Here is a 14,707-nt window from a genome sequence, read left to right as displayed (position 1 = left end):
GGTGGCAAACACGTTCGCGCACTTGTTTGCTGTAGTAGTAACGGTTCAATACTTCTCCCATTTTGAGATCCGCTCTACAAACTGAGTATGCACACGTACGTATTCGCGTATATAGAATATTATAATAGAAATTATGCGTGTTCCTTGCGACTTGCGACTTGCAACTTGCGACTTGCAACTTGCGACTTCAGCAGTACGCAAGACCGCACTTCGCCTCGCATCCCGCAATTTGTTATGCAACCAGCCATAAGGGATAGGGATAAGAACCTTTACAACCACTCGTTTCCAAGCTTAAAGCTGGACGCACAAGCAAGCTATCGCCCTGCAAAGCACTCATGCCTTCGCGCGGGACTTCCTCACGCCGTCACTTAGGCTCTTGCTCGCTCGCTTGCTCTCCCCCTCCCATCCACCCTCTCGCGGCCGATGCTCGTCTTCATTCTCAGCCTTGTGTCAATGGATCCCCACAATTCCCCAAACCCATCCCCAGTATAATCACGTTGCGTGGAGGCGTGGAGTGGCGTGAGTTTTCGGGGGCGCCTGAACGTGGGTTCCAAGTAACCTCTCCCTCCAAACATAGATGGCACAAATCTGCGGCGTACGATAATAACCTCACCTCCCACCAGCAGCCGGCGCGGAAGGATGCATCCCAACGAGCGAGCCATTTGCCCCCTACCTGCAGATTGAGGGAGAGAGGCTCACACCGTCGTCAAGCACACAGTGGAACCCTACGCAGAGAACTCGAGCCCGAACCACCCGTTATCGCGTCCTCCTGGCCGCCACCGCCAAAGACTCCTCCATCTGCGCAATCTCGTCATTCAAGCTCTGCATGTCCCGCCGAAGGGCCGCCAACCGATTGACGCCAGCGCCTCCGCTTCCGCCTCTCCCGGCACTATTGCCAGCCAAAGCATCATCACCCCATTCCCCGGGGCTACGTCGCGCTGCCGCACCCTTGTTTGCCCGTATCCCCAGTCCCGTTGCCGTACTCGCCGCTCCCATCCCCATGCCTTCTCCGCCGCCCAGTCCCCTAGCGCCGTGAAGAGCATGCAGGAGCAGCCCTTCGCCAGCCACCAGTCGCCGGCCCCCAGGCCTCCAGGCGGAGTCCCCCGCCGGGCCTGCGGGCCCGCCCTCGTCGCTGCCACCACCTGGGCCGACGCGGCCGTCGGGATCCTGCTCTGAAGGTTGCCGCCGACTGGCTGAGGGTAATTGCGCAGTCGCGGCGGCGGCAGTGGCGGTAGCAGCGCCACTGCGGCCGTGCGGCGGCTCCCCTGGTCCTCCGCGAGGAGCCGGCGGTGGCAGCGGCGGCGGCAGCGGCGGCGACGCCTTTAGCGGAACTGCGGCAGCAGCTGCCGCCCAGCCGCCAGCCACGGGCGGCTGGACGCCGCGCGCCGATGGCACAGCGGCGTCGGCCCGCCCCCGGGGACATGGTGCGGCTCCCTGGCCACCCAGCAGCGCCGTCAGGTCTGCCAAGGCCTGATGCTGGCGCCCCGCAGTGATCTGCTGCTGTTGCTGCAGGATTGGGCTTTTGTACGGTGGATGAGTCGCGAGCTGGAGCTGGGCCTGGGGCTGCGAACGCTGCAGCAGTTGCATGAGGGAGGAAGGCACCGTCGGCGGCGGGAGGGGCTGCCCGAGGACGCTGCTGCCGCTGCCGCCACCAGCAGCGGCGGCGGTGGCCGCTGGCTGCAGCCAGGACGCAGCACCGATACCACCCGCCAGGGTGCCAAGAGACGCCGGCTGCGGAGGGGATGGAGCAGGCGCGGCAGCTGCCATCGGCGGGATGATGGCGGCGGCTGCCGCCAGCGCTGACCCAATCGCAGCACTGGCATTATGGTACGGCGCTAGCGCCGCTGCCAGTGCTGAGTCCAGGGAGGTTCCCCCTGCCGCCGCTGCCGGGGGCGGCGCCGATGTGGCCCTCGGCAGCGCGAGGGACGCCGACAGCGCTGAGATCCGCTCCGCCGCCGTCGCCGTTGCGGCAGCTGCCGCCGAGGGCGCCGCTGCTGCTGTTGTTGCACCCGTCAGCGGCAACGTTATGGCAGTTGGCGCTTGGCCCGGTGCACGGCTGATAAGGGACAGGGCGTTACGGATATCGGCGCCCTGCTCCAGGATGCTGGCCTGGAAATGAGGGACCGGGTGCAGGCAGGGAGCACCGGATCCACGGGGTCAAGGGAAGCGCAGCAAGGTGGGCTGAAGCGGCGGGTGAGGGGTGTTTTGGTTCAACTGAACACCTCCGCGGTGCCGTAGTGTCGAAGTGCTATCCGGAGATTACATCCATCCCGATTCCCATCGTCACACAGACGCACACGCACCAGCGGTACATACATGCATACATACATAATACACACCTTGGCTGCTTGCAGCTCCTCCTCCCTCCGCTGCAGCATATCCTCCAGGCTACGCCGCTCCTCCTCGCGCAGCCGCAGCACCTCATGCATTCCCGCTCGCTCTTCCAGCAGCTCCGAGACCTGCTGCTGAAGCGCCCCCAGCCGCTGAACCAAACTGGACATCTGCGGAGGCGAATAGCGGGGTCCAGAGCGAGAGGTAGAGAGAGGGCAGAGGACAGCAGCAGAGCATCGGAATCCGAGCACGGAGATAATTTAGCGAGATAAGAGATACGCGGATGCATTTGTTACCACAAAGCATCGTAACTTTGCGTGTTGACTAGATCCGCCCTGACTAGATCCGATCCGATCCGATCCCAGCCCGCGTCGGCTTTCCCTGTCCTGTCCTGTCCTGTCCTGCTCCTTGCCCCTCCCCCCCCCTCACGTTTGCATCCCCCTCCCAGCCTTCCACTCCCGCTCCCCACCTCGCCCTCCAGCTCCACACGCCGCGCCGTGAGTTCCGCTACCAGGCCCATGTTGTTGTCCTCCTGCTCCCGAACCGAAGTCACCAGCGCAGCGTGGAGCTCGTCCTGCTGCTGCAGCCTGTGGGGGCGGAGGCGGCATGAAGGGGGGAAAGGGGGGAAGAGGAGAAGGGACTGTGGTGGAAGAAGGTTATGGGGACGAGATGGGCCGGCGGGTGGAGGTTCACACTGCGGTAAATGGGCTCGGACGGCTGGCTGGCTGGCTGCGTCAACAAAGACCCACGGGACCCTTCGGGGATGGAACTCTAGCTTAAAGCGCAGAGACGCAGCAAGGAAGGTTTCGGAGCAGGCACACAGCCGGTTTCTGAAGAGGCAGGGAGGGTGGCGCGACAGGGAAAGGGAGGAGGGAAAGCCGGTCACGGGAAAAGCAGCAGCAGTTGGTAGGGACAGGGAAGGCCGCCTGCCCTACCTTCACCTTCCCCCCAGCCTCCCCACACGTGCCGCATCTCTGCATCTCCACCCCCTTTCTAAGGAGATCCCTCTCCCCCTTCTTCACGGTCTGTGTACCCCTCCTCTCCACCAGGCCGCTCGCACAAGTAGGCAGCGGCCACCATTTCCTTCACGACCTCCAGCCCCCATTCCCCACCAGCCTCCACTAACCGCCTCCACCTCCCCCATCGCCACGGAGGCCTACCTCCGTCGCGCCTCCTCCAGGGCCTCCGAGGTGGCCTGCTGCTCCCGTGTCGCCGCCGCAGCGGCCGCATTCAGGTGAACCATCTCCGATCTCAGCCTGGCCAGCTCAGATTGGGCCTCACGTAGAGACTGCTGCAGCTCCAGCGCGGTGAAGCTGCCGGGGCCTGAGGGCCCCAGGGTTTTGAAGATGTGGGGTGGGAGTGTGGCGTGTAGGAGGAGTTGGGCGTGTGTGGGGTGGCAATGGTAGTTCAGCTACAGTGGGGTTTCGGCGGAGGAGTTCCGTTACTTGGAGTTACTTGGAGGGATTGGGGGGTGGTTTCACGGTGTTCCGGGGCCCGTTCCTTGTGGCCCGTTGCTGATTTATCCGTGACGTCGGCCATATTACCGACACTTTGCCCTTTTAGTCCGTGTGCGGTACCGTGCTCTGCGCGAGGATTGAGTCCATCCGCTACTATCACGCTATTCGTGTCTGTCGTGTGTAAATTCATGTAGCCAAGATTTTACGAGTTCAACCCTGCGTTCTTCTTGCATCCCCAAGTGACCAGCTCGGCCCCTCTCGCCCCTCCGCACCGGAGCGCTCCTCCAAGGCCCGTATCGCCCCCCGCAGTCGCAACACCTCCTCGCGGAGCTGATCCTTTTCTATATCCACGCCACCGCCGGGGGCCAAGGCCTGGCGCGCTGCCGCCAGCAGCACCGCGCCCGCCACGCTGCCACTGTCGTTGCTGCCATCAAGCCCCTCGACACCGCTGCCACCGCCGGAGCTGCCTGCGCTGCCACCGCCGCCGCTGCCAGTGCCGTCGCCGTCGCCGCCTGCAAGCAGCAGCGCCAGCTGCTCCGCGTGAGCCTGTGCCGTAGCCAGCAGCTGCGCCGCGCGCGATGTCACGGCGGCGGAGAGGCCGCTGACGCTCATGCTGATGCTGGCGCTGGCGCCGCCGGCGGACGCCGGGTCCAAGGAGGTGGCTACAGAGCTGCCGCCGCCTGAGTAGCCGAACAGCAGCTGTCGTAGCTGCTGCTGGGCCTCGTGCAACATCTGGACCTTGGGTGTTCCAGACAACGGACAGTAGCAGCAGCAGCAGCAGCAGCAGCCGCCCCAGGGGACAGCAATATGCAGCAAGTTTTATTGGAACAGTTGGTGGTGTTAAATTGTATCCATTAACTCTCCTGGCCCATTTATTCGCCCGCCTGTTCGTGACCCACTTCTTCTTCTTCTTTGACACGCACACGTGCACACACTTGCACACTCACGCACCTGCGTAAAGCCCTTGCGGGCCCGCACCGCCACTGCCTCTTCCACCGACGCCAGTCCCTCCCGTAGGCTGCGCAGCGCCCGACGGTCCCGCTCTGCAGCCGCCCGCGCCGCCTCGTGCAACGTGTCCAGCTCCGAAGCCAACTTGCGATTGCTATACGCCAGCTCCTGGGCACGGGCTTCGCTGGTGCGCCGTGCCTCCTCATTCTCTTTGGCCTGCCGGAGCCGGGCACCGAGACCGCGAGGACCGAGAACATACTTAGGTGACCTTAAGGCAAGTGAGCCGAGAGGGAGTCACCGGGAGTGGTCATCAGGAGGCGTAGGTAGAGGCCTCAGGGTGGGGCAGGGTAGAGCGTGTTGAAGGACACCGGGTTTGTGCTGCCCTCCTTGCGCAATAGGTTGGACACCAGAAGGCAAGGCCGCTTAGGTGTAGGTGATTGACGTCAGCACAGGGATGAAAGAATGCAGCGCCCATGGCGCCGATATGAGCGTGGGGAGGAGAGGACGCATGCGGGGCGACGTCCGGCAGCGAACCTTTACGATTTATAGTCTTGGCGCACCTGCGCTACTGCGCGTTCTCGCTTCTTAGTTTCACGCCGCAAGTCCTCGCGAAGCGTCCCGACCTCTCGAGTGAGCGCTCGAACGCGCGCTTCCGCGTCCCGAAGCGGATCTGGCCGCTTGGGACTACAGGCCATCCTGCGATGGGTTTGGGTCCTCGTGAGCCTGCGTAGCTTGTCGCGGTGGTTGCTTCCACAGCTGATAGCTGAGTCGTCTCCGCTGGGATGGGTGCAAGCTCGCGGCTGCTCGTTCTCCTCAAGGACTCTAGTATGACGTCTACGGGACACGGGCGCGTCTTCAGGACGCAGCCCATCATGCGCTAGGGGCTGGACATCTGCACTTCGCAGTCGTGGCAGGCTTGCATGTTTGGGTTAAATGTTGTCCGGTTTCAAAGCTGTTTGCCTCCAAGGTCCAAGTTGTATTAATAGAAAGGTAAGGTTGCAGTTACGGGAATCATGACGTTTTAGAAGCCTAGTTGCAAAGGCACTCACACGAGCTGTCGCGGACTGGGAGGTCAAGTCAATAATGCGGATCGACTAACTATTTGTGGACTGTCAATGCCAGTCTTGTTAATCTGCACTGGATATTAACTTATTTTACGAATTGCTCTGCTGTCATCCTTCTAGCTGTACGTGCAGACCACACAAAGGGGCGAAAATGGGTTCATTGCAGGACGTAGAATTGTTACGTTAGTCACAAGTATGATCGTTGTATAAATTTAGCGTAATATTTTCGGGATGGCTGAGGGTGCGGGCACGGAAGAGCAATTCGTCCTGCGTGTGTTGGACGAGGCGCTGGCCGACAAGTTGCACAGGATGCTACGGGAGGAGATTACCGCACATGGCCACATAGAGCTGAATTTCTCAGGTTCTGAGCTGCATGCGTGCGTGCCTATTGCCCAAACCACTTGGCTCCTCGTGACCCCTCGCCGAAGTAATCCGCCCCCGCACTTGCCAAACGCGGGATCCGCTACCTGCCATCGTTTTGTGCTCATAACGCTCGACAGACAACAACCAGGACGGCGTGCTAACCGTCGACGGCATGCCGTACCCCGTCAAACTGCTCAATCTGCCTACCGTCGTGGAGGCGTACAAAACGTACGATGATGTGAACATGGTGAAAATCAACGATGTGGGACAGGTAGGCACCTCGCATTTGTCGTAGCTGGCCGCCGCTTTCTGGACGCAAAATAAATGCAGACATTCCTTCCTGCGCCGCTGCTCACGCTCGCCTTCCAAACGGACAAGCTCGGTCGCAACTCTGAGCCAGAGTGCCCCCGCATCCTCATCCTCATCCCACCAATCCCAGTCAGCAACAACCTCCAAGTTGCCATCGAGTAATCCTACTCCTGCCGTTTGCCAAAGGCAGCAACCTACAACATGCGACTACCCTACCCCATGCCCGTGCCGGTCCACGCCCTTGGTTGTGTTTCGGTATTTCGGCGCTGTTATACCTCCCACACCTCCCGTATATCGCCCTCCTAAACGCATTGAACACACTTGGCGCCCTCCCCCTCGCCCCCGTCTCATCCAGTGTTTAGTGGAAGGCGCCTCCAGAGAGCGCGTCTCTTTTCTTGCGGTAACTTGCCTTTGTCCCTGCCTGCTGATCGCTCTTGCCATAGCCATAATCCAACCTATCCTATCCTATCTGCCGCATGGGATACCTTTCCATTCGACATTGGCCCCCTCACACACCCGCACCCGCTGAGGAGCCGCCTACGTAGGCGGTACACGACGGCCAGAAATGTCGGTACAGCTTACGCAGGGGGCCGGCTGCGTTGTGACTGACTCTGGACTCCAGCAGCAGCAGCTGCAGCGCGCAACTTTGGACGTCAGCCGGCAGTGGTTTTGTTTTTTCTCCAGTAGTGTTGCTGCCGACACACAACCACTGCCACCCACACACGTGCACGCGCACACAGACACATCACCTCATCACTTGCCCCAATGCCGCATGCTTTGCACTTATCGTCAAGGCCACACCGACCGGGACCCCCGGCCCCGCCGTCCCCGGTCCCCCTCTATTAACACGCAGCTGCTGCTGGTAGGGCCCCCGGGCAGCAGTCTCCCTGAAGGGCCCGAGAGTGCGGACGGCGTCACACCCCCCATGCGCAATGCCCGACAGCGGCACTTCAAGACGCTGCCCAAGGTGCGCTTGTCGTGAGCTTGTGGGCTCACGAATATTTTCACCACTTTGCGGAGCCTGTGAAAGGTCGGCGGTGAAGGGCATGCCTCCATCCATGTTTGACACATGGACCGGACGTGGCGATTGCCGTACCGCCTCACATCTGTATATGGTCCATGTGTCAAATATTGTGGGTTTGCCTCCTCGTTCCTCTCCCCTGTTCCGTCGCTGGCCGAAGCAGCGGGAGAGATGCATGCAACTTTCCGTACCTCAGGCTTCAGCCCCGCAGCGGAGAGTTTTAGGATTTACAAGTACTATGTACATTGGGCGTGGGGGATATCGGCTGGAGCTCTCCCTGTCGGGCCATAACCTTCCAACACCCAACTTTAACTTGCCATACACCCGCTCCCGTTCCAGTTTTCTCCTCGAGTAACCTCTGACTGACTGACTGACTGACTGACTGACTGACTTACTGACTGAGTGGTTGCAAACCTGGCAAAGCCCCTGAAGGGGTGAGAACGAGGCGGGTCAGATGAGCGACTAAGCTCAGGCTCGTCGGGGCGGTGGCAGTGTTGGGTTGATGAAAGCCACGGACCTTTGTGATGTAGGAGGTGATGAGGGCCGCCTTGTTGTTGTTACCGCGATTGTGCTGGTGCTCGTGCTGGTGCTGGTGCTGGTGGTGATGGTGACTATGTTGATGTTGTTCTTGTTGTTGGTGGCAGGTGGACCCCGCGGAGGTGACGGCGGCGGAGCGGGACCTGCTGGCGCTACTGAGTGGCTTCGCACCCGGGGGCATGACCATCACGGACGTGGAGGAGGAGTTTGCGGTGGATGAGGAGACAGGGACGGGGTCTTGGAGGCCGCTCAAGAGCAAATAGTAGGCGGGCGGGCCCCCAAGATAATGAATAGGAGCACAGTTATGGAAACGGGAAGCACGGTGGCGGAGACAGCGGCGATGGAGGAGGAGGAGGAGGGGCGGCTAGCTGTGTGGCCGGTGTGCGTACGTATGTGTGCACTAAAGAACTGGGATTTAGGAAGGATTGTGTGTGTGTGTGTGTGTGTGTGCTCGTGTGTGTGTGTCTCTGCTTATGTGGTTTTCGTAAGTCTCAGTGCAACGGGTATTGGGTCGGATATTGCAGCTTTGGATGCTTGGACGTTGTACGGCGCAGTATGGTTCAGTTGCGGACCGGCCGATGTACTGTGTATGTATGTATGTATGTATGTGCGCAAGCGCATTAGTTAGATAGGGTAGTGGTGTTGGTAGTCTTGAAGGTCATGGACAGTACCGAAATGGCACTAGAGACCGGACAAGCAAGTCCATGTGTTCGAGGGGCGGGCCGCAGGAAGAACGGGGAAGGAGGAAGAGGGCGTGGGTACAACATCGCTGATACTGGGAAGGGTGTGCAAGTGGTGTGCGCCAGAGGACGACTTTCATGCCGGCGCGATAGCAGTGCTAAAGGTTGCGGCCTCATTGCCAGGACTTCCTATCGCCTAAGTTTTTGGCTCTTCGTATTTGCGAATCAAGCCACATCGCTTTAGCTGTCGATAACCCACGCGATCATGGTGGAAAAGCAGTCGAAAAACCTTGAAGACGAGCAACGGCTTGTTGAAGCACAGGATGTAATTGATTGTACTTGCTGTGCTGTTTGGTACGGGGAGAGCCAGCGGGGCGGCTGTATGCAGCATCCTAGATGTTCCTTTTGACGGTATAAAATGATCGAGTCTTTCCTGACACCCTCATCATGATTGGCTGTAGAGACATTCGGAGTAGCACATGCGTCGATGCATTAATAAGAATGCCTTTGTTCTCCGCTCCGAAGCTCGATTCCGGAACAATTCTCTTTCCTATGTTGCATACAGCGAGGGCGCGTAACCGGAAATGTAGCATGTATTTGATGTATTGAATTGTCATTGCATAGAATGTCCGCAGTATGCAACAGTCACGGAGGGTCGGTTGCCATGGCGCGCTCTGCAAGGCCACATTCGTTCCTTATCGCGCTGCTAGCGTGTTTGGCTTCAATATTGCCTGCGCACTGTATAAGAGACATCCCGTCTCGAAAACGCATTGATGCCGTTCCAGATATTAAGCCCACACTCGCGGGCTACCTCCAAGTCGACAGTGACGGTTCCTCCATCTACTACGCCTACTACGAGGCCCAGACGAATTCCGACGATATTGCGGAAGCACCCATCTTACTATGGCTTCAGGCAAGTCAGCAGCGCCGCCGCCGCTCAGGATGGTGACACTGTACGTTTTGCTGCCAACTGTCAACGGCTAACGTCGTCACATGGCACGCACTTCTACAACAATTAAACCTATTCACGCTCTCCCTCTTCTTCCAACCTTTGCATCAAGTAGGCGCGTGTGAGATCCATCTCACGCTAGCCACAGAGGTCCATCCACTTTACCCCCTCTCCCTCGAGGCGATCGCGTCTGGGTCCGTTGTCAAGTTGGCAGTCAAGTTACTCTCTCCACCCCACCCTCCCCTCCAGGGGGGCCCCGGCTGTGCCAGCACCTTTGGAGGCTTCTACGAGCTGGGCCCCTGGTCCGTGACCGACACCCTGGGGGTGCGGAGAAATCCCGGTGCGGTGCGGCAGACACAAACCCCTCACACCCGACCTTGGCTGGGGGGATGAACAGCGTGGGTGGGGCTCACGGAACAGGACAGGACAGGATCCGGGTGGCAAACCATTCGGTCCGGCGGGGTGAGGGGGGCAGGTTCCGTAGGGGTCGTGTATATGTGCGTGTGCATGTGCATGTATAGACGTATTCGTGTGTGCGGCTGGTGGAGCGTGTCTATACGCACGGGTGTGTGTTTGTGAAACCCGGCGTTGCGGTCGCTGGCAACCCCCCCGGGTGCGACCCCGCCTGCCGTTACGGTCGCCAACTCGATGTTAGCGGTGAGGTGGGGCCAACATGGGGGAATGAGGGACACCAGACCGGGGAAGGAGGGGCCACCTGAGGGGGTGAGGAGTGGCTGGAGCAGGGGCTGAGGGGGGGGTCCTGGGCGGACACCCTACCACACGTCACATACAGACACACATGTAATTTTTAACACCCCACATCACAGGCATCACTTTGGGCATACACACGAACTAAGCTTCTCGTACTTGCCTACCACCGCTCAGCGTGCATTCTGAGGCACTGGCTGACCTACCTTCCCCCCCTTTTAAACACCCGCATGATGCACACAGGCGCCTGGAACCGCATCTTTGGACTCCTCCTCATGGATCAACCTGTCGGTACTGGCTACAGCCGCGCGGGCAACGGCAGTAGCAGCATTCCCCGCGACGAGATGGGGATGGCGGCTCACCTGTACGGTGCACTACAGGCCTTCTTCACACTGTACCGCAGCCTGGCGACGCGGCCGCTATTCATCACGGGCGAGGTACGGCAGACGGTCCGTCCATGCTATGGTGACCCTAAAGGCCCCCATCACCACCCCACAATGAGAACAACTTCTATTCCGCGGCCAGACATGCCGTGATAGCGCGTGTCCCTGACTTTCGCCGTACTGCCGTACTGTGCTCGTACATGACGCGGATTTCTCTGGCTGCAGAGCTACGCGGGCAAGTACGTACCCTCTATTGCGCACTACATCCTCCAAGCCCAGTTGGACGGCGTTACGGCGGCTGCTACAGCCGCTTCCCTCAGCACCGCTGCTGTAGCAACCAAACTCGCAACTGACACGGCCGTTGAGCCAACCACCGCTGCGTCAAATGCTGCCGATGGCGCAGCAGCAGGAGGAGGAGGAGCAGCAGCGCCGGTGCTGCAGTGGCGGCGGTCGTTACCACCCGGTACCTCCCGACCGTTATTTCGGTTGGGCGGTGTGGCAATCGGCAACGGCCTAACCGACCCACGAGCCCAGACTCAGACTCTGGCGGCGGCGGCCTTCTACTCCGGGCTCCTCCCTCCAGCGCTCCGTGATGAGGTGGCGGGCCGGGCGGTGGAGGTCGTGGCGCTCATTGACGAGTCCAAGTGGTTAGAAGCTCACACCGCCAGGGAGCGACTACGAAGGTGCGCGGCGGGGGGGGGGCAGCAGCGGAAGAAGAAGCAACGGCAGCAGCAGCAGCAGAAACACCAATAGCCGCAGGAGCAGAAGCAATCAGGAAGCAATCAGGAAGCAATCAGGAAGCAATCAGGAAGAGCAAGCAGCAGCAGCAGCCACCTTGACGATACTGCTAATGCAGACGGTGGTGGTTGTGATGGATGGATGGATGTGGTGGTGGCCACGACGAAAATGATCCCTTCCCCACCCCTGGGGTCGGGTGGGTTCTTGGGCTGCCTTTCCTGGCCTTACCTCTGGCTGACCTGGCACGAAGCCGTATACTTGCCGTATATTCACTTCCTCCTGGTCTCGCCCTGACATCCCTAACTGCGCCTCTCCCTGCCTCCCTGCGTGTTTCGCCATCAGCTTCATTACCAACGTTACCGGGCTGGCAACCATGTTCGACACGCGGCGTACAGAGGTGGGGTTGCGGAGAGGAAGGGCGGGGGGGGTGGCAAGAGGGTGCTTGGGCCGTGAGGGCCCTGTGAGGGCGCCGGGTAAGGAATCTGGGAGATGTTAAACCTTATGTGCGTGTTCCTGGCCCCGCCTCTTCCCCCTCCTCGGCCCCCCCTTCCCTATCTCCTCCTCCATCACCGCTTCCTTCTCCTCTTCCTCCTCCTACGATGGGCTCCGCGCTTGCGTGCCGCCCCAGCCCAACCCCCCGCTGCCAACCTCTGCATGGCCGGTGTCCACGAACCCACTGACTAACCCGGGGCCTCACCCCCCGGCGGCACCACCTGCCGCCAAGCTTCCCTAGCCTCGCCTGCCCTGCCGGCCACACCACTCGTACGGCCCGCAACCTCGCCGCGCCCCGTACATCCGTACAGGGGTACGACCCGACCAAGGCGGTGGACCGCTTCCTAAACTTGCCGGAGGTACGGAACGACACACACTGGTCACCACCGTGATGACGACACTGTACGGCACGCGCGGCGTGCACCGTGGCGGAAGGCGCCACGGCGTCGATTAACTTGTGTGTGTGTATGTGTTTCAGCATTGAGTACGACTACGCCCCGGGGGTGGCAGCCAAGGTGTATTTTAGACTCAACGGAAGAATTTTGTCCTCTGGCCTTTGCAGTACCGCTTCCCAGCACATTGCTTCCAACCCATACCATGCTCCCATAAAAATAATCCCGGGGCAACCGGGCCCATTGAAACACCCTGCAATGATGCGTGGTCATCCAAATACGATGCTTACGTGTATTCTCCTTACGCGCGCGTGTGTGTATGTGTTTTCCCCCGTCGTTTCCCCTTGATCCCCGGCATCTCACTGCGCCAACAGGTCAAGGAGGCCATGCGTGCCGATCCCGACGTACGCTACGCCAGCTGCAACGGTGTTGTGGGGGAGGCCATGGCCGCTGACGTCATGCGCAGTGTCAAGTACCTGATCCCGGACCTCCTATCACACATTCCCGTACTGCTGTACCAGGTACGGCAGGTGAAAGGTTAATGACTGGCCAAAGAGGGTGGCACCGAGTGACCTAGCGTCATTTTGTCGAGATAATAGACACAGGTCGCCCAAGACGGATAAAACTGTACGGCGTAGAAATGGACGAGCTTTGAAACGGCATTTCCTGATTATAAGCCAAGGGACTCCGTGGAAGTTGTCTACTGCTCTGCATCGCCGACGGAGAGGAGTGGCGGCCCGACCCAAAACATGGACAAAAACATCATCAGCGTTTAAAAGGCACAACATAACCACGAAAACTCCTTTTTGCAGCGTTTTAAAACAAATCTTTGGGTCACGGGGGTCAAGTATTGTGCCAGGTAACATCAGCCAGGTATCAATCGTGCATAACGCGCCCTTGCCATCACTGCAACCGCCACCGTCACCACCACCGACACCACCGACACACCCTCGTCGTACAGGGTCAGTACGACATCCTCGACGGCGTCGCCTCCGTCACCTCGTGGCTGAGCTCCCTAGAGTGGCCTGACAAGGCGGCGTTTGCGGAGCAGCGGGGGCGGCTCTGGTACCTGAATGACGGGCCGATCATCACCACCACCTCACCTTCCAGGACTCCTCGGTTGGGCCGCGAAGGGGTCGCTACGTCCGTCGCCCGCGCGGGCGCTGCAGCCGTCGTCGCTTCCGAAGTCGCAGAATCATCCACAAAGACAGCAGCAGCAGCAGCAGCTACGGCCGGTGCACAGGAGGAGGTTGGAAAGGTGCGCTAAGGAGAGGGGGGATGGGCGGTCACGTGATGATGGTGATGCAAGAAGCAAGGAGTGATTGAGTGCCAACCGACGATGCAACCGACTGCCAGAGGGGAGGGAGGATGGTTGGGAAAAGGAAAAGGAGGGCCCTTTGCCCCTTGATAAATAAAAGTTTGGCTCCTGCCCGTTCCTGCCCGTTCCTGCCCTACAGGTGGTGGCTGGTTGGTGGCGGTCCGCCGGCCACCTGAGTCATGTGGTGGTGTACCGGGCTGGTCACATGGTGCCGCATGACCAGCCGCTGGCCGCACAGCAGATGATTGAGGAGTGGGTGCGGGGGGCCCTAGAGTAGGTCAGGGGAGTGGGCGGACTTGTGGAGGGGGCGGGTGGAGCAACTGACGACGGTGCCGTGTTCAGGGTGGGAAGGGGAGGGAGACGGGGTCTGCAAGGGAGGGGTAAGCGAGGGAACTGGGGGGCCGTCGTTGAATTGCGGGAGCGGGGGTGAGTTTCACGGCGTCAGTGATGAGGGGTTGATCTCGGGGTCAGGAACTGTGTTTTCAGGGGTGTATTAAGGAGGAATGATTTGGGCCGAGTTGTGGCCTGAAGCAGTGCCTGTTTGAGGGCGGGAGAGGGGTAGAATCTGAGCTGCTGGGGAGTAGGGTTGGGGGGAAGGGCTTCGCCGGGGTCGAAGGGATGAGAGGGGGCGGTGATGGCGGAAGGGGAGAGGGGAGGGCGAGAAGCGCACGTGCTGGGGTTTTGTAGGGGTTCGCTGCAGTAGGATCTGTTGGTGGACTGGAGGGATTCCTGACCTGGGTGGCATGGGGCATGATTTGGTTGGAGTATTAAACTTGGGAGTTGAGAAGCCTGGAGGCTGCGAGGAGGAAGGTGGGGAGTCGATGCGTGTGCACAGGCTGTCGGGGCGGGCTTGGACGAGTGACGCAAAGGTTGTGGCGCCCGGAGCTGGCGCGCCCTGGTTCCACGTAAAAGGGTTTTAAAATCGCAGAGTCATTGTAGATGTATGGTACGGAAACAACCTTGGCAAGGGTGACAGGGAGAATCTCGCTTACAAGGAAGGACCCTGATAGAGGTGCT

At 60.1% G+C, this 14,707-nt stretch overlaps 3 protein-coding genes across 3 annotated transcripts in view; 2 read left to right on the top strand and 1 right to left on the bottom strand.

Moving 5' to 3' along the window:
• Window positions 1-5,431, bottom strand: part of VOLCADRAFT_96219 (uncharacterized protein) — a gene marked incomplete at both ends in the record, with an annotated part of 6,604 nt that extends 1,173 nt beyond the window's left edge. The window contains 9 exons of the mRNA XM_002955245.1: window positions 614-673; window positions 948-2,109; window positions 2,340-2,501; window positions 2,801-2,918; window positions 3,081-3,161; window positions 3,492-3,654; window positions 4,061-4,526; window positions 4,740-4,952; window positions 5,297-5,431. Coding sequence (XP_002955291.1) covers window positions 614-673; window positions 948-2,109; window positions 2,340-2,501; window positions 2,801-2,918; window positions 3,081-3,161; window positions 3,492-3,654; window positions 4,061-4,526; window positions 4,740-4,952; window positions 5,297-5,431 — 2,560 coding nt within the window. The remainder of the gene's footprint in view (window positions 1-613; window positions 674-947; window positions 2,110-2,339; window positions 2,502-2,800; window positions 2,919-3,080; window positions 3,162-3,491; window positions 3,655-4,060; window positions 4,527-4,739; window positions 4,953-5,296) is intronic.
• A 557-nt stretch (window positions 5,432-5,988) lies between these two features.
• VOLCADRAFT_121408 (uncharacterized protein) lies at window positions 5,989-8,795 on the top strand. Its single transcript, XM_002955306.1, has 4 exons — window positions 5,989-6,161; window positions 6,301-6,434; window positions 7,326-7,439; window positions 8,138-8,795. Exons 1-4 carry the CDS (start codon window positions 6,032-6,034, stop codon window positions 8,291-8,293), a joined length of 534 nt encoding a protein of 177 aa, XP_002955352.1. The 5' UTR covers window positions 5,989-6,031; the 3' UTR covers window positions 8,294-8,795.
• A 579-nt stretch (window positions 8,796-9,374) lies between these two features.
• On the top strand, window positions 9,375-13,967 carry VOLCADRAFT_65725 (uncharacterized protein; the record flags this gene model as incomplete). Its single annotated transcript, XM_002955305.1, has 10 exons — window positions 9,375-9,627; window positions 9,874-9,999; window positions 10,611-10,804; window positions 10,976-11,038; window positions 11,192-11,433; window positions 11,831-11,885; window positions 12,292-12,339; window positions 12,747-12,893; window positions 13,334-13,507; window positions 13,830-13,967. The coding sequence occupies 10 exons, from the start codon at window positions 9,375-9,377 to the stop codon at window positions 13,965-13,967; spliced, it is 1,440 nt and encodes a 479-aa protein (XP_002955351.1).
• Window positions 13,968-14,707: the final 740 nt, after the last annotated feature.

Source organism: Volvox carteri (assembly GCF_000143455.1).
Source record: "Volvox carteri f. nagariensis unplaced genomic scaffold VOLCAscaffold_50, whole genome shotgun sequence".
Taxonomy (NCBI): Eukaryota; Viridiplantae; Chlorophyta; class Chlorophyceae; order Chlamydomonadales; family Volvocaceae; genus Volvox; species Volvox carteri.
The sequence above is the reverse complement of the archived record's forward strand: the minus strand, read 5'-3'. Positions and strand labels throughout refer to the sequence as shown.